At 32.4% G+C, this 16,284-nt stretch overlaps 1 protein-coding gene across 3 annotated transcripts in view; it reads right to left on the bottom strand.

Moving 5' to 3' along the window:
- LOC118181836 (cell adhesion molecule Dscam1-like) overlaps positions 1 to 16,284 on the bottom strand; it is a 1,419,238-nt gene that overhangs the window by 920,414 nt on the left and 482,540 nt on the right. For all 3 annotated transcript variants that reach the window (XM_085816859.1, XM_085816860.1, XM_085816861.1), the window contains exon 2: positions 14,412 to 14,738. In XM_085816859.1, coding sequence (XP_085672985.1) covers positions 14,412 to 14,738 — 327 coding nt within the window. The remainder of the gene's footprint in view (positions 1 to 14,411; positions 14,739 to 16,284) is intronic.

The following is a 16,284-nucleotide window of genomic DNA, read 5'->3' as shown; positions in this document are numbered from 1 at the left end:
CAAAAGCACCCGTATTAAAATTCTATAATGTTAAAAATGATGTAACTCTTTCAGTAGATGGAAGTTCTGAAGGATTAGGTGCTGTTGTACTGCAAGAAAACTAACCAATTGCTTATGCTTCCAGAGCTCTAACAAAAAGTCAGAAACATTATGCTCAGCTAGAAAAAGAGCTTTTAGCTATTACTTTTGGATGTTCTAAATTTTATCAATATATATATGGCAAGAATATTACGGTTGAAACTGATCATAGACCATTAGAAATCATAACTAAGAAACATCTTTTTAAAGCACCACAGCGATTGCAAATAATGCTATTAAATTTACAAAAATATGATCTAGATGTACGATATAAAAAGCGATAATATGATCTAGATGTACAACTTATTAATAGCAGACACTTTGAGTAGAGCTTATTTGAATACAACACAAGAAGATAATGATGAAGATACAGAAATTTGTACGCTGATTCCAGCATCTGATGATAAAATTTATGAACTGAAGAAAGAAAGTGAATGTGATGCTACACGAGAGGTTGGCCAGAAAGGGAACATCAAGGTGGAACCTCAAGTCAAAGTATTTTGAGACTACAGAGATGAATTGACAATGGAAAATAACTTATTTTTCAAAGGAGAAAGGGTAATTATTCCTTTATCTATGCAAAAAGACATGTTAAATGTAATTCATAAGGGTCATTTTGGTATAGAAAAATGTAAGAAAAAAGCTAGAGATATTTTGTTTTGGCCACTTATGAACAAGCAGATAGAAGATAAAATTTCAAAATGTTCTGTATGTAATGAATACCAGAAAAAAAAAACATACGAGAGCCTATGATACCACATGAAGTTCTCAATTTACCTTGGTATAAAGTTGCAACAGATTTATTTGAGATTAACAAAGATGTATACGTATTAATTGTAGATTACTCTTCCAACGTTTTTGAAATCTCCAAACTACCGGATACTCGAAGTCATACAGTGATCAGTTACATGAAATCTCATTTTGGAAGATACGGTATACCATTGATAGTGATATCTGATAATGGACCTCAGTTTGCAAGTAAAGAATTTGCAGAATTTGCAAAGAAATACCAATTTCAACATATAACAAGCAGTCTATACAATCCACAGTCGAATGAATTAGCAGAGCTTTCAGTACAAACGACGAAGAAATTGGTAAAGAAAGCTGAAGCAGATCATGCTGATCCTTATTTAGCATTGTTAGCTCATAGGAACACTCCAACTAATGAGATGCTAGGATCACGAGCTCAACGACTTATGAGCAGAAGAACAAGAACGATTCTTCCTACATCCAAAGAATTACTTAAGCCTCAAGTTGTTAAAAACGTAAAAGAAAAAATCAACGAAGAAAGAACTAAGCAGAAGTCGTATTATGTACTAAGCAGAAGTCGTCATACAAAAACCATTACTATCGCTAAATAAAGGAAATTGTGTTAGGGTATATCATTGTAAATAAATAGTTTATAAAAACTAAAAGTGCATCCTCATTATTCTGTACCATCGATATCTCGAAATTGGTACATTTAAAAATTTCTTGCCAAATTTTACTCCAAAAATTAATAGCAAAAACCACTGCTAACTTGTCGCTATTTTACCGATTTCACGACATAGCCTCTGAGTGAAATGGACTTTCACCTGTAACCGTATTTTGCCGGTGATGCTTCACTTTCTGATGCTTTTCATACTTCTTCAAGAGATACTACAATTTACATATAGTTTCGCTAAAATTATTGACATGTATACAAAATTCTTAACAGTATTTTTATTGATTATTTGAAATAGAAAAATATTTTCTTAATTGCTGGCTAAGTAATACTATTAAAAAAATTTTAAGTAAATAATATTATCTGTCACTTAATAAATAAATAATTAAATGAAGAATTCCTAAATAATATCTTCTTCAAATATTTCGTATTTTTCCGCGCTCTGTTTCATTTTTTATTTCATTTCTCAATGAGTTATTCAAGCATTTATCCTGATAGATTTCACAATTTAGAAATGTGTGGAATAACATACATTTAATTTTAAAATCTTACTTAAAAGCGGTGTATTTTTGCTACATTAAATTGTTAAGCTATAATTCGCAGTATACAATTTTGAACATTCATATTCGTTACGTAATAACAAGTACATTGTTTCGACGAATAACAAAGAGCTTTACTTTAAGGAAAATAAAATATTAAAATGCATTACTTGTTCAAAGTCATTCACATATAAATGTATAAAAACAACATAAATGCAATAAATTTTTAGACGAATTTCATTCATCTGAAAAGAGCTCGATCTGAAAGTTATATTCTGAAATGTCATAGTCTTTATAGGAAAATGTTTTTCATACCAAATTCATACCTAATACGTTCTCCATAAAATTTTGACAGTAAGAATATATAAGGATACTATAGTTACGTTTTCTGTGCAAACTTTATAACATCGGAAGAAAGAGTTTGACGTAGATGTAGATGAAACACATATCTATAAAGAACAATAAGCTTCTTTTTCGATCTGATAAATAAAGTCTCGGAGAAATGATTATTGCGTCACATTTGTGCACGAGGAAAGAAATAATGATTGATACTCAACGTAAAGTGCACTTAATGTCAAAGAACTCCGTGCTGATATCATGACCCTTAAAATTAAGGTTTTTGGGCTCAAAATGGCGAACTTTCATAAACACCTTCGCGGTCCGAGCTTTCAACCTATCGATCATTTTTAGCCGCAGAAGTTGTTATTAAGTTACCCACCAAATACTCGTCAAAACTTTTTCCCCTGCGTGTATTTATACCTTTTTTTTTTTTTTTTTTTTCATCATCGGAAGTAACAAGATGATTAATGAAACTTTTTTTTCTCTCTCCGCCTGCTTCGAACAGTGAATGATATTATAAGGAAAGTGCGAAGAAAAGAGAGGAAAAATCCATTATCTGTACTTTCTCAGAACTGCTTCGCAGTAAAGATCTTAGGTACTTCTACAGAAATAAAAAGATAGTAGAAAGAAAATATTCCATTACACGTAGGTTGTGAAAAGTGTCCATAAAAGTACTTGGAAGAATTCAATCATTAAATGGGAGATATTGATTAGATATACGATGTTACATCTAAACAGATCTATCACACTCTCTACAGAGAGAAAAATATGTATGGAGATCGTGAGAAAAGGAGATAGGGACTTAATGTCGATAAATCCATGGAACAGCAATAATTGCATTGGCGAATATAAATGTGAGTAAACCTACCTTTACTTAATACATAATGTTGATAAATAAGTCTTTCTTTATTACATGCATATAGACACACCTGCCAAATCCATAACTGTATGTAAGTAAAAGTACATCTTATGTAGGTAAAAGTAAATATAGAATAATGCAGAATTCATGCGACAAAATTTAAGAAATTATAGAGCATATTACAACAAACATTGTAATAAAATATGTATGGGTGCAAATTTCGCTCTGAGATACATACGCAAGAAATAAAAAAAATGAAGGAAAAAATTTTATTCTTAACAAAAATATTGTAGGAAGCTGCTTATAATGTGTCCACTAGGGATTATAGTACTTGTTTGATGCGTCAAAGAGTGATTAGTTTATAATAGTACGGTAAAGGGCAATATGTGTCTTATACTCATCATTATTAATCTTCTTCAGGACATTTAAGACAGCATTATACCTTGTAATGTGAGAGTTGACTAAAGGCAGGAAGACAGACGTTCATTTAAAGTACGTAGCTGCAAATGGTCATAGCAAGGTAGCATAGCTGATGTATCAGGAAAATTTCTCATCAGAGAAATGCCGGATATTAAGTTATATTTTCTCCCTCCTACCTGCATGCCTTCGTAGTATAACGATAGCACACGCGATACGTATTCGAGAGGTCGAGGTCCGAGTCCCAGTTAGGGCATTGTTCATTATTTATGTCTTCTGTATCAAAAAAAAAAAAAAAAAAAAAAAAAAAAAAAAAAACCTAATGACTCTACAGTGGCGTTCGAACTTAAGGCGGAGAATAATTTGTCATCACCAGCAACTGGCGATTGGGTTCCCTAATTCTCAGACGCTCATTAAAAGGGGGAGTACATAAGGTATTTTCTTCCTCCTTCCATCATGTCCTTGTGGTGCTACGGTAGCTCATTTGGCGCGTATTTGAGGGATCCAGTTTCGAGTCCCGGCGAAGGTTTTTCTCATATATCACGTCTCCCGCATCAAAAAAATCGTAATGATTCTAAAAAGATGTTTCACTGTTTACACCCAGAACTTTATGAAACTGGTTCATTGGACATCAGTAAGCGAGAAAGAGGTAAACTAAAACCTGCAAAACTTTAGACGTGAATGAATTCTTATTAAATCTTGGAGAAGACAGACTCGACATAACCACAAGAGTACCGTTTTTGCACCGCATATTTGTAGCCCCGTTTCAATAATACCACTGTTTGGAGAGTATTAAACGAAGAAAGATTAAACCCTCTACATTTTCAGAGAGCCAATTTTGAAAACGGAAAGTAACTCTCTGTGCGAGAGATTCTTCTAATTATTTTTGCAGCAGAATGCAATAATATATACACTGAAGTGCCACTAGACTAGGGATAGCAAGGGCTATGTAAATTGTGTAACGCTGCGAATCATTTATGCGCAAGTGAGGGCGCTATGGTAACTGCATATATAGCACGTGCTATGGTTGTTTTGAATGAGTTGTATTTACAAATATGTGTAAACTGCCTGATTTAGACGCCTTCGAATGCGGACAAATCGTAGGTGCGCGAAGCATGGGCCATTCAATTTCCGAAATCGTCAGACAGCTAGGATGTTCAAGGTCGACAGTGTCAAGAGTATACCATGAATACGTGGATGGTGGGCAAATAACTAGCGATCGGGCAAACTGCAAAGGACAATTAGCCTTTACAGCGCGTGTTGAGAGACGGTTCAGGCGTATTGTACGTAGCCAGCGAAGCCAAACATTAGCTCAAATTACCACCCAGTTGAATGACGGTGCAAGTCGTAACGCTCGCTTCCCCGTATGGGTTTCGGGAGCCATCGACCTACGAGAGTACCATTTCTCAATGCTCGCTATCTGGATGCACGTCTTGCCTGGGGGAGAGAGTACAGAGACTTGAGTGTAGAGTACAAGAAACGACTAGCATGGAGTGATGATTCTCGATTACAACTACTTAACGCCGACGGGAGGCTGAGAATATGGCGTCAGGCTTATGAAGCCATGGATCCTGCATGCCATTAGGTTGGAACTGTACAAGGGCATGGTGGCTCAATCATGGTCTAGGGTGTTTCTTCGTGGCACTGTTTGGGATTTTTGGTGCGTGTACCAATGGAATTCGGTACTTACTTATTAGTAATAATCAAATTCAAACTATGTTTTCTACTGTATGTCCTTTCAACACTATGTCCAAATAATCAACAATATGAATGGTACAGATTTCAGGAAAATGTTTAAAGCTATGATATTTTTAACGTCTCATTTCTTGAAAAAGGAGGCCATATTACATATAATTCCAGAATGCCAAACCAAAACGTTCAGCTATAGATTACGAAATTGTCCAATGTTGCATTGCACCTGACGGCATTCAGACCAAGCAGCACAATTTAAGGAAAAAAAAAAAAAGTTATGTATCAGCATTTGGGGAACATACTCAAATTTTGATTTAATATACTGTTAATATACACGAAGTTAAGATCATTTGTTAAGAATATTTTGTATAATGTATCGTAGAGTTTATTACTATCTTTCAGATCAGGGAAACATGAAAAACCATTAAAGCTTTCACCGGTATTCGAATTCCAGATCTTACAATTGCTATCCGACCAAGCTACCACTTTCACCGCGTAAACAACACTAGAGAAGATGAACATTTCTTTACATTCTCCCTTAATAAATAGCGCTTGCATACAAAAGAACGAAACTCAACTTTCCAAATCTACATGGTGAAGAAATATCTTCAGCCACATTTTAGTCAAGGGCCGTCGTAGAGGCTATTGGGAACAAGAAAAATCAGCTAGCCCTAACCTGGGATTTAATCTCCAGATCACCTGTTTTGGACAATTATGTGCCTTCCTGCCCAGTCACTTTTTAAGCGATAGAATGTAAGGATATTTTTTTTTCCTTCTTTACCTTTTAGTACATTTGTGGTGTGATTTGAACACGTTCGGGTAGAAAATGGAAGGCGGTAAGTTTAAATCCTGGGGTGATTATTGCTAATTTGTCGTATTTCCTGCTCGGGAAATAAATGTAATGATTCTACAAGTCACGCTCCATAGTTGCTAGAAGGTTGTATATTTATCCTCTCTAGTACAAACATTAAAATGCCTTGTTAATGAAGTTCTCGTCGATGTTTTTTTCATCTGTTATTTCTGGTATGTAGCATCTAAGTTTCATAGCTCTGTATGAAAAAAATTTCTGATCGAAGCTCGCATGAATCTCGCATTTTGGCATGAATTACTCTTCGTACATGTCTTATATATGCATAAATGTTGATTTTCCTTTTCCCACATTTCTGGGATAGATATGGTTCAATATTTTTTTTATATATTTGACTATCTAAGCAATAATAATACATATTATTTTATTATGATATATGATTAGTATGAATATTTAATAATTTTATTGTGTATGACTTGATTACATTTATAAAGGTTCGAGAAATAGATTATTACAATCCCATTTTCTTGATTAATATAATTTTAATTTCACGATTTCTTTCAAATTACTGCATTTATCGTTGAAAATCATCACCGGCTTCTGTGTACTTCCACAACAACTGCCTTTCTGCGTAAATCGCACGTCAAGACGCAATTATAAGTATAAAATGAGAGTTTCTTCCATAATCTTTTTTCTCCTTGGGCTAACTCCCTTGGCAAACGCCCATTTCCCAACGTACTTTAATTATTATGTGAAGTACACATAATTTTACACCGTCACTTTTAATTTGAGTGACCTATATAAATTTTTTCTTTCTTAGTCAGAAAGTTGATTAATGATATCTTTTAGACTAGATGAAAAGAAAGGTAATTCCATTTTACTCTTAATATATTTTTATCTGTTACTTGTAAAAGGAATAATACTTATAATTAATAAAATTACTTAAAATTCATATCAAATGTTCTACCTAAAATTCAAAATTGAATAAAATATTCATTTTGCTTTAAAGTTTTAGACTAAAATTTCTTGTAGATAATTTACAAAGCGGAATTTTTAATTTTTTAATATGGATAATCTAATCTGAATAATAGATAACTTAGTAGGCCCTGTTGTTGGTATACATCCTTGCCTTTGATTAGTCTGGAAAACAATTGGTCTCTTCTATCGTATTTGTTGATAAAAATTGACCTTTAAGCCATTTCACAACCTACTTATCAAACTTATTATTAATTTCCTTTATATAAAAAAAATGCAAATTTAATAAGGGCGGTAATAAATTACATAAAAAAGATCAGAATAAAATGTTATCGTATTTTAAAATCATTTTATGTATTTTGACACATGAATTTTGTATTCACTTTACATAATATTAAGTTATATTAATTACAAATTCACACGCACATTCTCAAATTTCACATAGTTATTACAAATTCCTTTTATCTGCACATTATTACAATACTGAATTTTTTAAGTAGATTAAACACTAACCATATTTTAGGATAAAATACTATTTATGCTATTAAAATTATTCCAAGAATGAAATAAACGTATATTTAAATATATAATAATAAATAGCAATTAAGAGTGTAAAGTATTTAATATGAGATGCAAATAATTCAACCAGCATTAATAATTGGCAAATTGAGATTTTATTCAGCTTCAGTTTTAGCTAAAGTGGTTTAATGAACTTCAAGAAATATGAGCCCGGGCACTGGTTTAAGAAATTGTAAATTCAAATGTTAAAGATCTAATTACAGTTAAAACTTTGAGTCAGATTTTAAGTTATTGAAATGGATATTTAAAACAAAACTTTCTAATCCTTTTTGTGCTTAATTTTTAAAGAAGATGAATATAATGCGTTATATTTTTCTTAAATTTAAACAACAATTAATTAACAATTTTATAGTTATTATTTTATATTTTTTTCATTTAAATTTGACATTAAATAGCACATAGGGTGATGTAACTGGTTTATTTATTTTTCATTGCTTCCCACTTATGATCAACCCTGTGTAAGGAGTTTAATGCATTTAGAGGATGAGATATCAAGTTCATCTGCTTAGCGGTCTTCTTCATCAGAATTGTAAACACATGTTATAAAATTCATAGAAAACGCACTGCCTCATGCATTATTTTTCTCTCGATTATTATATTGAGATTTATACTCTTATTTAAAGGTTTAATTTTGTTTTGTTTTGAATCTTCGATTGTAATTTGTAGAGTCTCTATTCTTTGGAAGCATAAACTAATTCGAGACTGAAGTTGAACCTAAGCGACTTATGGGTATCCATCTGATTCATGACGTATGCATGAATCAAACAGAGCACTCAGGAACAATGACCACTTTATTAAAACCAACCTTTTACTAAACCTTAGATAATTTAATAGAAGGCACTTATTGGGGTTACAAAATCAGCCAGCATTTATGGGGTAGCTCAAAACTAAAACAATAAATTAAGATGCATATTAGCCAAAAGCGACTCCGGTTGAATAATGAGCAAGTTGGTTCAAACCTAATCCGGCGTGACAAGCTTAATGGCCAGAATAACTTAACGCCGTAGGCAGAAAGCTATCAAAGAGATTCAGCTAGTAATATAACATTCAACAGATGGAATGTACTCTGCTTAAACAATCTGAAACCCTAAATACTATCTCTTCCTACCACATTTGAATACGAACGAACTAAAATTTGCATTCCGGGAAGAAAACGCAAAAGAAAAAAGACAGCAAATCTATTTAACATAAAATAACTCGTTAGATAAAAATAAATAAATCCTTACAAATTCACATCAACCACTTCTACATTACTAGTGAGAATTACTCCATAGCACTATACGCTAGAAATAATATTTTTTTTTTTTAAATGTCGAGTCGAGTTGACAAGTGAGGGCTCTTTAAAGAAGAATGGCCATCTCGTCCGCTCATTTTTTTTTTCTTTTGAAGTAATTTGAAATTTTGAGCTTAAAAAATATTCTTCAGTTACAAAATAATTTAAAAACACCACCACTCCAAAATCTACGTTAAGTGATAAGGTAATGCTTCAGGGAATCTTGAATAATACTGAGCCTCATTACTGATTGTGATTTTATGTCAATGCGGAATGCTTCCAGAAATTTTGTAAACGGTGAAATCTTTTCGAGTACTATTGTACATGACAAATCATATAACATTCTTCTAAATGGAGCAGGCTACTCATTACGGCCAAGTAATAAAGTATCATATGTGTGAAAGTTTAGCTTCACAGATTAAGGGAAAATATCTTTTCTAGAAAGAACATACAATCCATAACAAAAAATAACAGAATTTCGCGAATTAGTCTACAAAGGCAATTAATAAATGGTCTGAAATTATAGTTAGGAAATCTTAGGTAGAATAAATCAGATGGATATCCGCAGACGTAAAAATTGTATTGTTTAACTAAGATTTGTTAATTTACTTTCCCCGTTACATACTTGTTCGTTAATACAAAATTACAAATCACTTAATTTTGGTAATTTGCGTAAAGTCACACTAGGAATAAATCTGCAGATTTCTTTGCTTCTTAGAAAGAGGGACCTGTACCTGTTTGCCTTTGAAATCGATAGAATCTTGACTAAAATCTATGCCAAGCACAAGGTGGCTGCTTTGCCTAATTTTAATATTACTGACAATGAGCACAAGGTGGCTGCTTTGCCTAATTTTAATATTACTGACAATGAGCACAAGGTGGCTGCTTTGCCTAATTTTAATATTACTGACAATGAGCACAAGGTGGCTGCTTTGCCTAATTTTAATATTACTGACAATGAGCACAAGGTAGCACAAGGTGGCTGCTTTGCCTAATTTTAATATTACTGACATTCCTCCTTCTGATCTTAGAAAGTTCCTTAATACCAAACAAGATTTGAATTCTTTCTTTTTTTCTTTATCTCAATTACAAACGATAATGTTATTTAAATGTTAGGCTTTTATGTTACCACTTGTCTTTAAGCTTATTTCTTTGCTTAGATTTCTATCGCTTTACGTAATTTATCCAGGAAATGCGAATCAAGCACCCATTGTTTAAATTTAAATGGTAGGCGAATGAACTCAAACGGATGTTAATGATAATCCCACTTATCATCTGCGACATTTCATTTCCTGATGATAGTTGGATTTAATTGTTTAAAGGATGAAAAACTGTTAAGTTGAATTTTAATGAGCTTGTGTTAATTAGTGATTCTGCTTAAATTTCGGTAAAATTTATTACCCTGACAGATTTTTCGCCTATCTAATTTTCAATAAATGGGACAGTGTTAAGAATTTCATTGCGTCTAGTTGCAGCTCTACATGAAGAGATAAATGGCTGATTAGTCTTGTAACCTGAAAGTGAGCAGAGATCAAATAAATCTTTCCTACCCCACATTTACGATGCATAACTTTTTGTTTATTTCAGTAGTAGCCATCGCCAAAAATTAAAAATCACCAGAAATTTGCGGAACATCGCCAATAAAATTTGGAAAGGTAATTTTAATCTATCACAAGAATTGTATTAAAAGCTGCAGTATATTTCTAAATAAGAGCATAACAACAGCAAAAGAGGATGCTGTTTATCTGAATTATGTCGAGACAGTGATGAATCTGAAAAGGGTTAAATAATCATCCACAATGTTCGGCAGTAGTGCTAAGTAGACATGAAAATATTCCGTCAGCTTTACAAAAGGTACGACCCATTGCAAAATATCCAAAAGTATTCAGATGTAGATACTATATTTGGTATACCTGGAAGACCGAGTACACTTTGAGATTCACATATAGCCCTTTTACAAGCCATATAACTTCGAATACTATAAAAAGATCCTTGCAGATTGTGTGCTGTTTGTTGCTCCAAAAATCCTGCAACTGCAAAAAACAACACAAAAACTTTATGGTTATTCTTAAAATTGATTTTTAAAAATCTGCTCTTAAGCCCGATATCTGCTATATTAAAAAACTTTGGTTACCAAACTATGCTACATATGTTAACTCTCATTTTAACATATACATTTGAAATACGTAGTCAATTTTTGATGGGATTTTGATGAATAACCGTTCAAAGGATTAGATATAGATATGTAAGCAGGCAGAATGCCGTGCAGAAGCTTATTTGATGTAACTGTGTATAGAATTTTACATGGAAAAATTACAAAAACCACAATCATCGTCCATTTATTTGTCTTGCGCATTAAATCGTTTTATTATCAAAGTTACACGTAAAATTATCTTTAACCTGAAAGTACTGCTGCCGTTGCATACATAAATGTTCATATTTTAATCATTATAATAGTTCTGTTACTTTTGTTGTCTGTATCAATGACACTCTCAACGACTTAAAGCTGTACTGTTTTTCCTATTGATGTAGTGTTCTTAAGGAAAGGGGGACTGCAACATTTTACAATATTGCAGTCCCCCTTTCCTTAATTTGCATTTGTTGAAAAGTATCTTTTAACGCGTAACTTACAATATGTTCCAGGAGACAATACTAATAATATTTACAATATTTTTTAATGTTTTTACAGTGTATCGTTTCAAGAACCATAAAACAGAATTTGCAAAGTAACTACATATAGCATATAACAGCCTTATAACACATCCTCTGACTTTGGACAACAGGCTGTTTTCAATTATGAATTATATTTCTGCTAGGTTTACCATTGTAAAAGGACTCTCGATTGTTGCTCTTCTTAAAAAGCAACAGGCTGATAGCATTTCATCCAGTCATTAATCAACATTGAAACCTTATCTCTGAGGTTAATATGCAGCATCTGTTTTGCTTCATATGTGTGTGTTCCGCGATCATTGGTTAATTTACATCATGTGACAAATCAAAAATGTTCACCAAAGTGTTATGAAATCTAGATCTTATCATGCATAATATAAAGTGTCTTAAGAATTTTTTTCCAATAGTTTCTGAAAATTGGAATATATAATTTTTAAACATAATCCTCTTTTAACCGTAATCCCAAGTATCAGTTTGTTGTAATTTCATTTGTTCTAGAACAACAACGTAAGCATTTTTGTTTGTGATAAGAAATACATTTTTACGTTACTTGAATACTTTATTTCGATTTATTATATAACGATGGTAATATATTATGCATGAATTTCAATAATCTGCATGTATAGGCAACTTTAATAATTTAGGGGGAATTAGAAAAGGAAAATGTTACAGGTAATATTATTCAAATCTAGTTGGGAACATTATGAAAAAAAAAAGCTGAACCAATACCAAACTTGACAAAAATAAAAATGTGTTTACACGTGTCGTTTTTTCGTGAAAGCAGTGTGAAAGATAATTTCTCTCACTAAATGGAACTAGTTGAAACAAGAGGCAAGTTTGCAAACAGGTTTGTCATATGACATTAAAAAAGCGCATTAAAATGTTCATTAAAACGATGTAATTTTTCTCCCATGAATATATCAAAAAGGCTCTGAACATTTCCTTGTTAAAATAGTTTTTTACCATAATTTTCAGACGAATATTACCCATTTATTAAACAATTGTAATTGCGAAAAGAGAGTAAAATTTAATTAAATCTTTCTAACATGTAATCATACCATTTTTTAGTAAAAAGTGTTACTTATAATCACCAAGTTACCAGTTCCATATGCGGACTCTCGTCTTTCTAAAAATACGTTGCTAAAAGTAAAAATAATAAACTGAATGAACAAATCATAAGTTATAAAAATTTTATTAAAAGTGTACGTAGATGTCTGGAATTAAAACAAAATTGAAAGCGTTAATTAAAATAAAAGAAACGCACCCTGCTACCTGGAATAAAATTACACACTTGTTTCTAATACTAAATAATAAATACAGGTTTAGAAGGGAATACATTTATGTAAATACTTGAGGAGCTTATATTACAATTTAAATGCCTACATGACATTAAGTGTGTTTTCATAATACTTTTTTAGAATACACACAGTAATTTCTCTGAATTTAATAAATTTTGTATTACATTTAGAAGATTACTGATTAATAATTCTAATTAATGTATTTATGAATTAATCAAGTTCAGAGTTATATGCGTTAATCAAATGTACAATTACGAAGTATTAAAGAATAATGATTTAAAGATGGTTATTTCACAAACTAATATATGAAATATTACATTACAAAATATAATCCCAAATTATGTACTTCAGACGTTCTGTAGAAAAACTCACGACCTAATAATATTATACTCGGTGTCATCGATATTCTATACGTGAAAAATTATATTATGATATAAACAACCTCCTTTTATTTTGATTTTAGAATATATATGTTAAACACTATTTCATTTTTAATGGTTTATTTTTTGGAGGTAAATACTTGCTTTTTATTTTATTTCTTTACTGTGCTCTTTTATTAAAACTCTCATACCAGGAACGTATGTATTATTGTAATCCTTACAAAAAAAAGTCTGTTACTAGAAAATAACTAACATATCAATATATTTAGTATAAATATATTGACCATCATCAATAATCGTAGTATTTTCTAAGCTAAACGACCTCCGCAGATGATTAAAGTATTGGAAAAGGGCGCATTTTCGCGTGTCATTGTATATTTTGCAAAAGCGAAATTTAAAAAGTATGCCCAATAATACTTTTACGAACATTTTGTAAAAAAAAATTGAAATATATCCTTTTTAAAAAATTTAAAAAAAAAAGGAAAAATAAAGTATGAATATCTCATAGATATTTATAGCCATAAACAGCTATATTAGGTAATAAATTATATTAGTCATTACGTATTATATTATTTAGGTAACATAATATATTAGTCAGTTAGCATATAAATATTAGTCATATGAAATATAAACACAGCAGATTCAACTTTTATAGCGAATTTTAATTATTCGCGATTACTAAAGCATCTGAAATTTCAATTTGATAAATCCCACATATCTGCTACATATAATTTAACATACTTATGTTATATCTGTTTGCTAATTGGATACTAATAAAAATTAAGCCAAAAGGAAAACTATTAATAAAATTCAGCTTCATGATTTTTTTAAGTGTTTGTATTCATGTTAAAATTTCATTAAGTGAATTCCCATATACCTGTACTTTCACGGATTTTCCGATGCATTTGAGAGGCAAGTTAACAAAAGATGGCTGTACTAATGAGATGTAAACAATTTTAAGCATTTAATTTTTAGGCTTACTTCCTTTGAATTTGAAGAACTAAGAGTTATGAAGTTAATCGATGTTACAGCAAATGCCTATCATTGCCGAAGTGACAAATCGATAAATATTTTCTCTTACCTCCTCTGACATGGACTTCTCTGCTGATTACTGATCCCACGCTGTTGGCTGCCATACATTGGTATACAGTATCGTGCACATCCTGTCGATATTCTCCTCTAGAAAAAGGAGGAAAAACCAAGGTACCATCCGTTCTCATATAACGAAGGCCAGGGACATCTCTTGCATTTCCTCCGTCTCTTGTTTGCCAGCTTAATCGAGGTGGAGGGGTACCATCTGCACTACATCGCAGCTCAGATCCACTACTGTTTGAAAATTCCACACGAGAAGGAGGTTCTGTTCTAAAAACAGGACCCCTCTGGTCTTTTCGAGATGTCTCACATGCAACTATAATGAAAGGAAACAAGTATATTATAAATACGGTGTTAGAATATGCATTACTAAATGACACATAATAGAACATGGATAAGTTGAAAATGTAACTTTTGAATTCCCCCCCCAGTAAGTAGAATTCTTGTTTATTCTAAATTTTTATCAGGTGTTTCCAGCTTCGGCTTTATTTAAGCTCAGTTGTGGTTTAAGAGTTTCATAAAACATCTTCAAATAAACTGTGCATTCATGTACATGATTGGAACAATATTCTAATAATTTTGGATTGCTGAAAAATAATTCAGAGTTAATTGATTAAATACTAAAAAGGAAACGCGAAGGTTACAGAAAGGGTTTACAAACCTTAAATTACTGCAGAAACAAAAAAAAATAGCTTTTGTTTAAATTACAAAATAGTATATCCATTATAATCCATCATGCATTGTATTAATCCACGAATTCCACTCTTCCTGTTTAAATATGACAGTCGTTAAAATATGAGTCAATCGTTGTACTATAAATTAACAATATTATATATATTTCAATAGGATAAATATTAAGGTAAATATTATGTTAATATACGCACTGTCTGGTCAAAAGTATCCGGGCATCCAGTGGTACGTACTCGGAGAGTCCTGAGGCATACATTAATATGATCCCTCTTTTGCCTCGATGATAGGTAGAACACGTCTGGGCAGACTATCCACCCGTTTTGGATAGGTGGCCATCGGAACTGACTTCCAGGCATCCATCCCTGCTAAAGTGAGCTAAAGATAGTCGATTTCGCGGGCTACGTAATCTGCGTTCTAATTCGTCCTAAATGTGTACTATGGGATTTAGATCGGGGCTCTGAGAAAGCCAGTCCAGTTTTTGGCTACTCGTTTCGTCAAATCACAGCTGCACAAGTCTCAATTTGTGAACGGAGCAGTTATCCTGCTGGAAAAGAAATGAGCTTTCCCTGAAACATTGCCATAGATTTGGGAAAGCAGTATTGTCTAGAAAGTCCCCATACATCTCAGAGTTCATGTTTCTAGCCAAAGAAAATAAGGGATCCAGGCCAAACCACTGAAATCACCCCAACACCATGATGCTCCCGCTACCAAACTTTACAGTCGATAATCGCTTAAAAAGGGCTCCCCGGTTATCCGCCAATCCCAGACGAACCCATCGGACTCACAGATTCTTCACTCCTAAGAACTTTTTTCCACGTCCACAGTCCAATGACGGTGAGATTTGCACCATTGCAATCGGCACTTCGCTTTCTGGGAAGTGATGTTCGGCTTGTGAGCGGCTGTACTACCATAGAATCCCAGGTTTTTAACTCTTGACGAACAGGCCTGATGCGCATTGGAACTCTTGAATGATTTCAAGCCAACGAGGATTTGCGATTTTGTTTCACTTTCACTTTCAAAATTTTGCGCTTGCGTTCACTGATTGTTTTCAGTCGGCCATTTCGTTTTTCTGTATTGTAACTGCCTCGAGGTTTTCATTTCATAATTACGCCACTCGCAGTAGATTTTGGCTTCTGTAGAATGGCCGAAATTTCAGTAATTTATTTCTCAGA

This window comes from Stegodyphus dumicola, chromosome 5 (assembly GCF_044657685.1).
Source record: "Stegodyphus dumicola isolate Sdum_Otavi_A_Nest chromosome 5, ASM4465768v1".
NCBI lineage: Eukaryota > Metazoa > Arthropoda > Arachnida > Araneae > Eresidae > Stegodyphus > Stegodyphus dumicola.
This window is presented reverse-complemented; position numbering and strand designations above follow the sequence as displayed.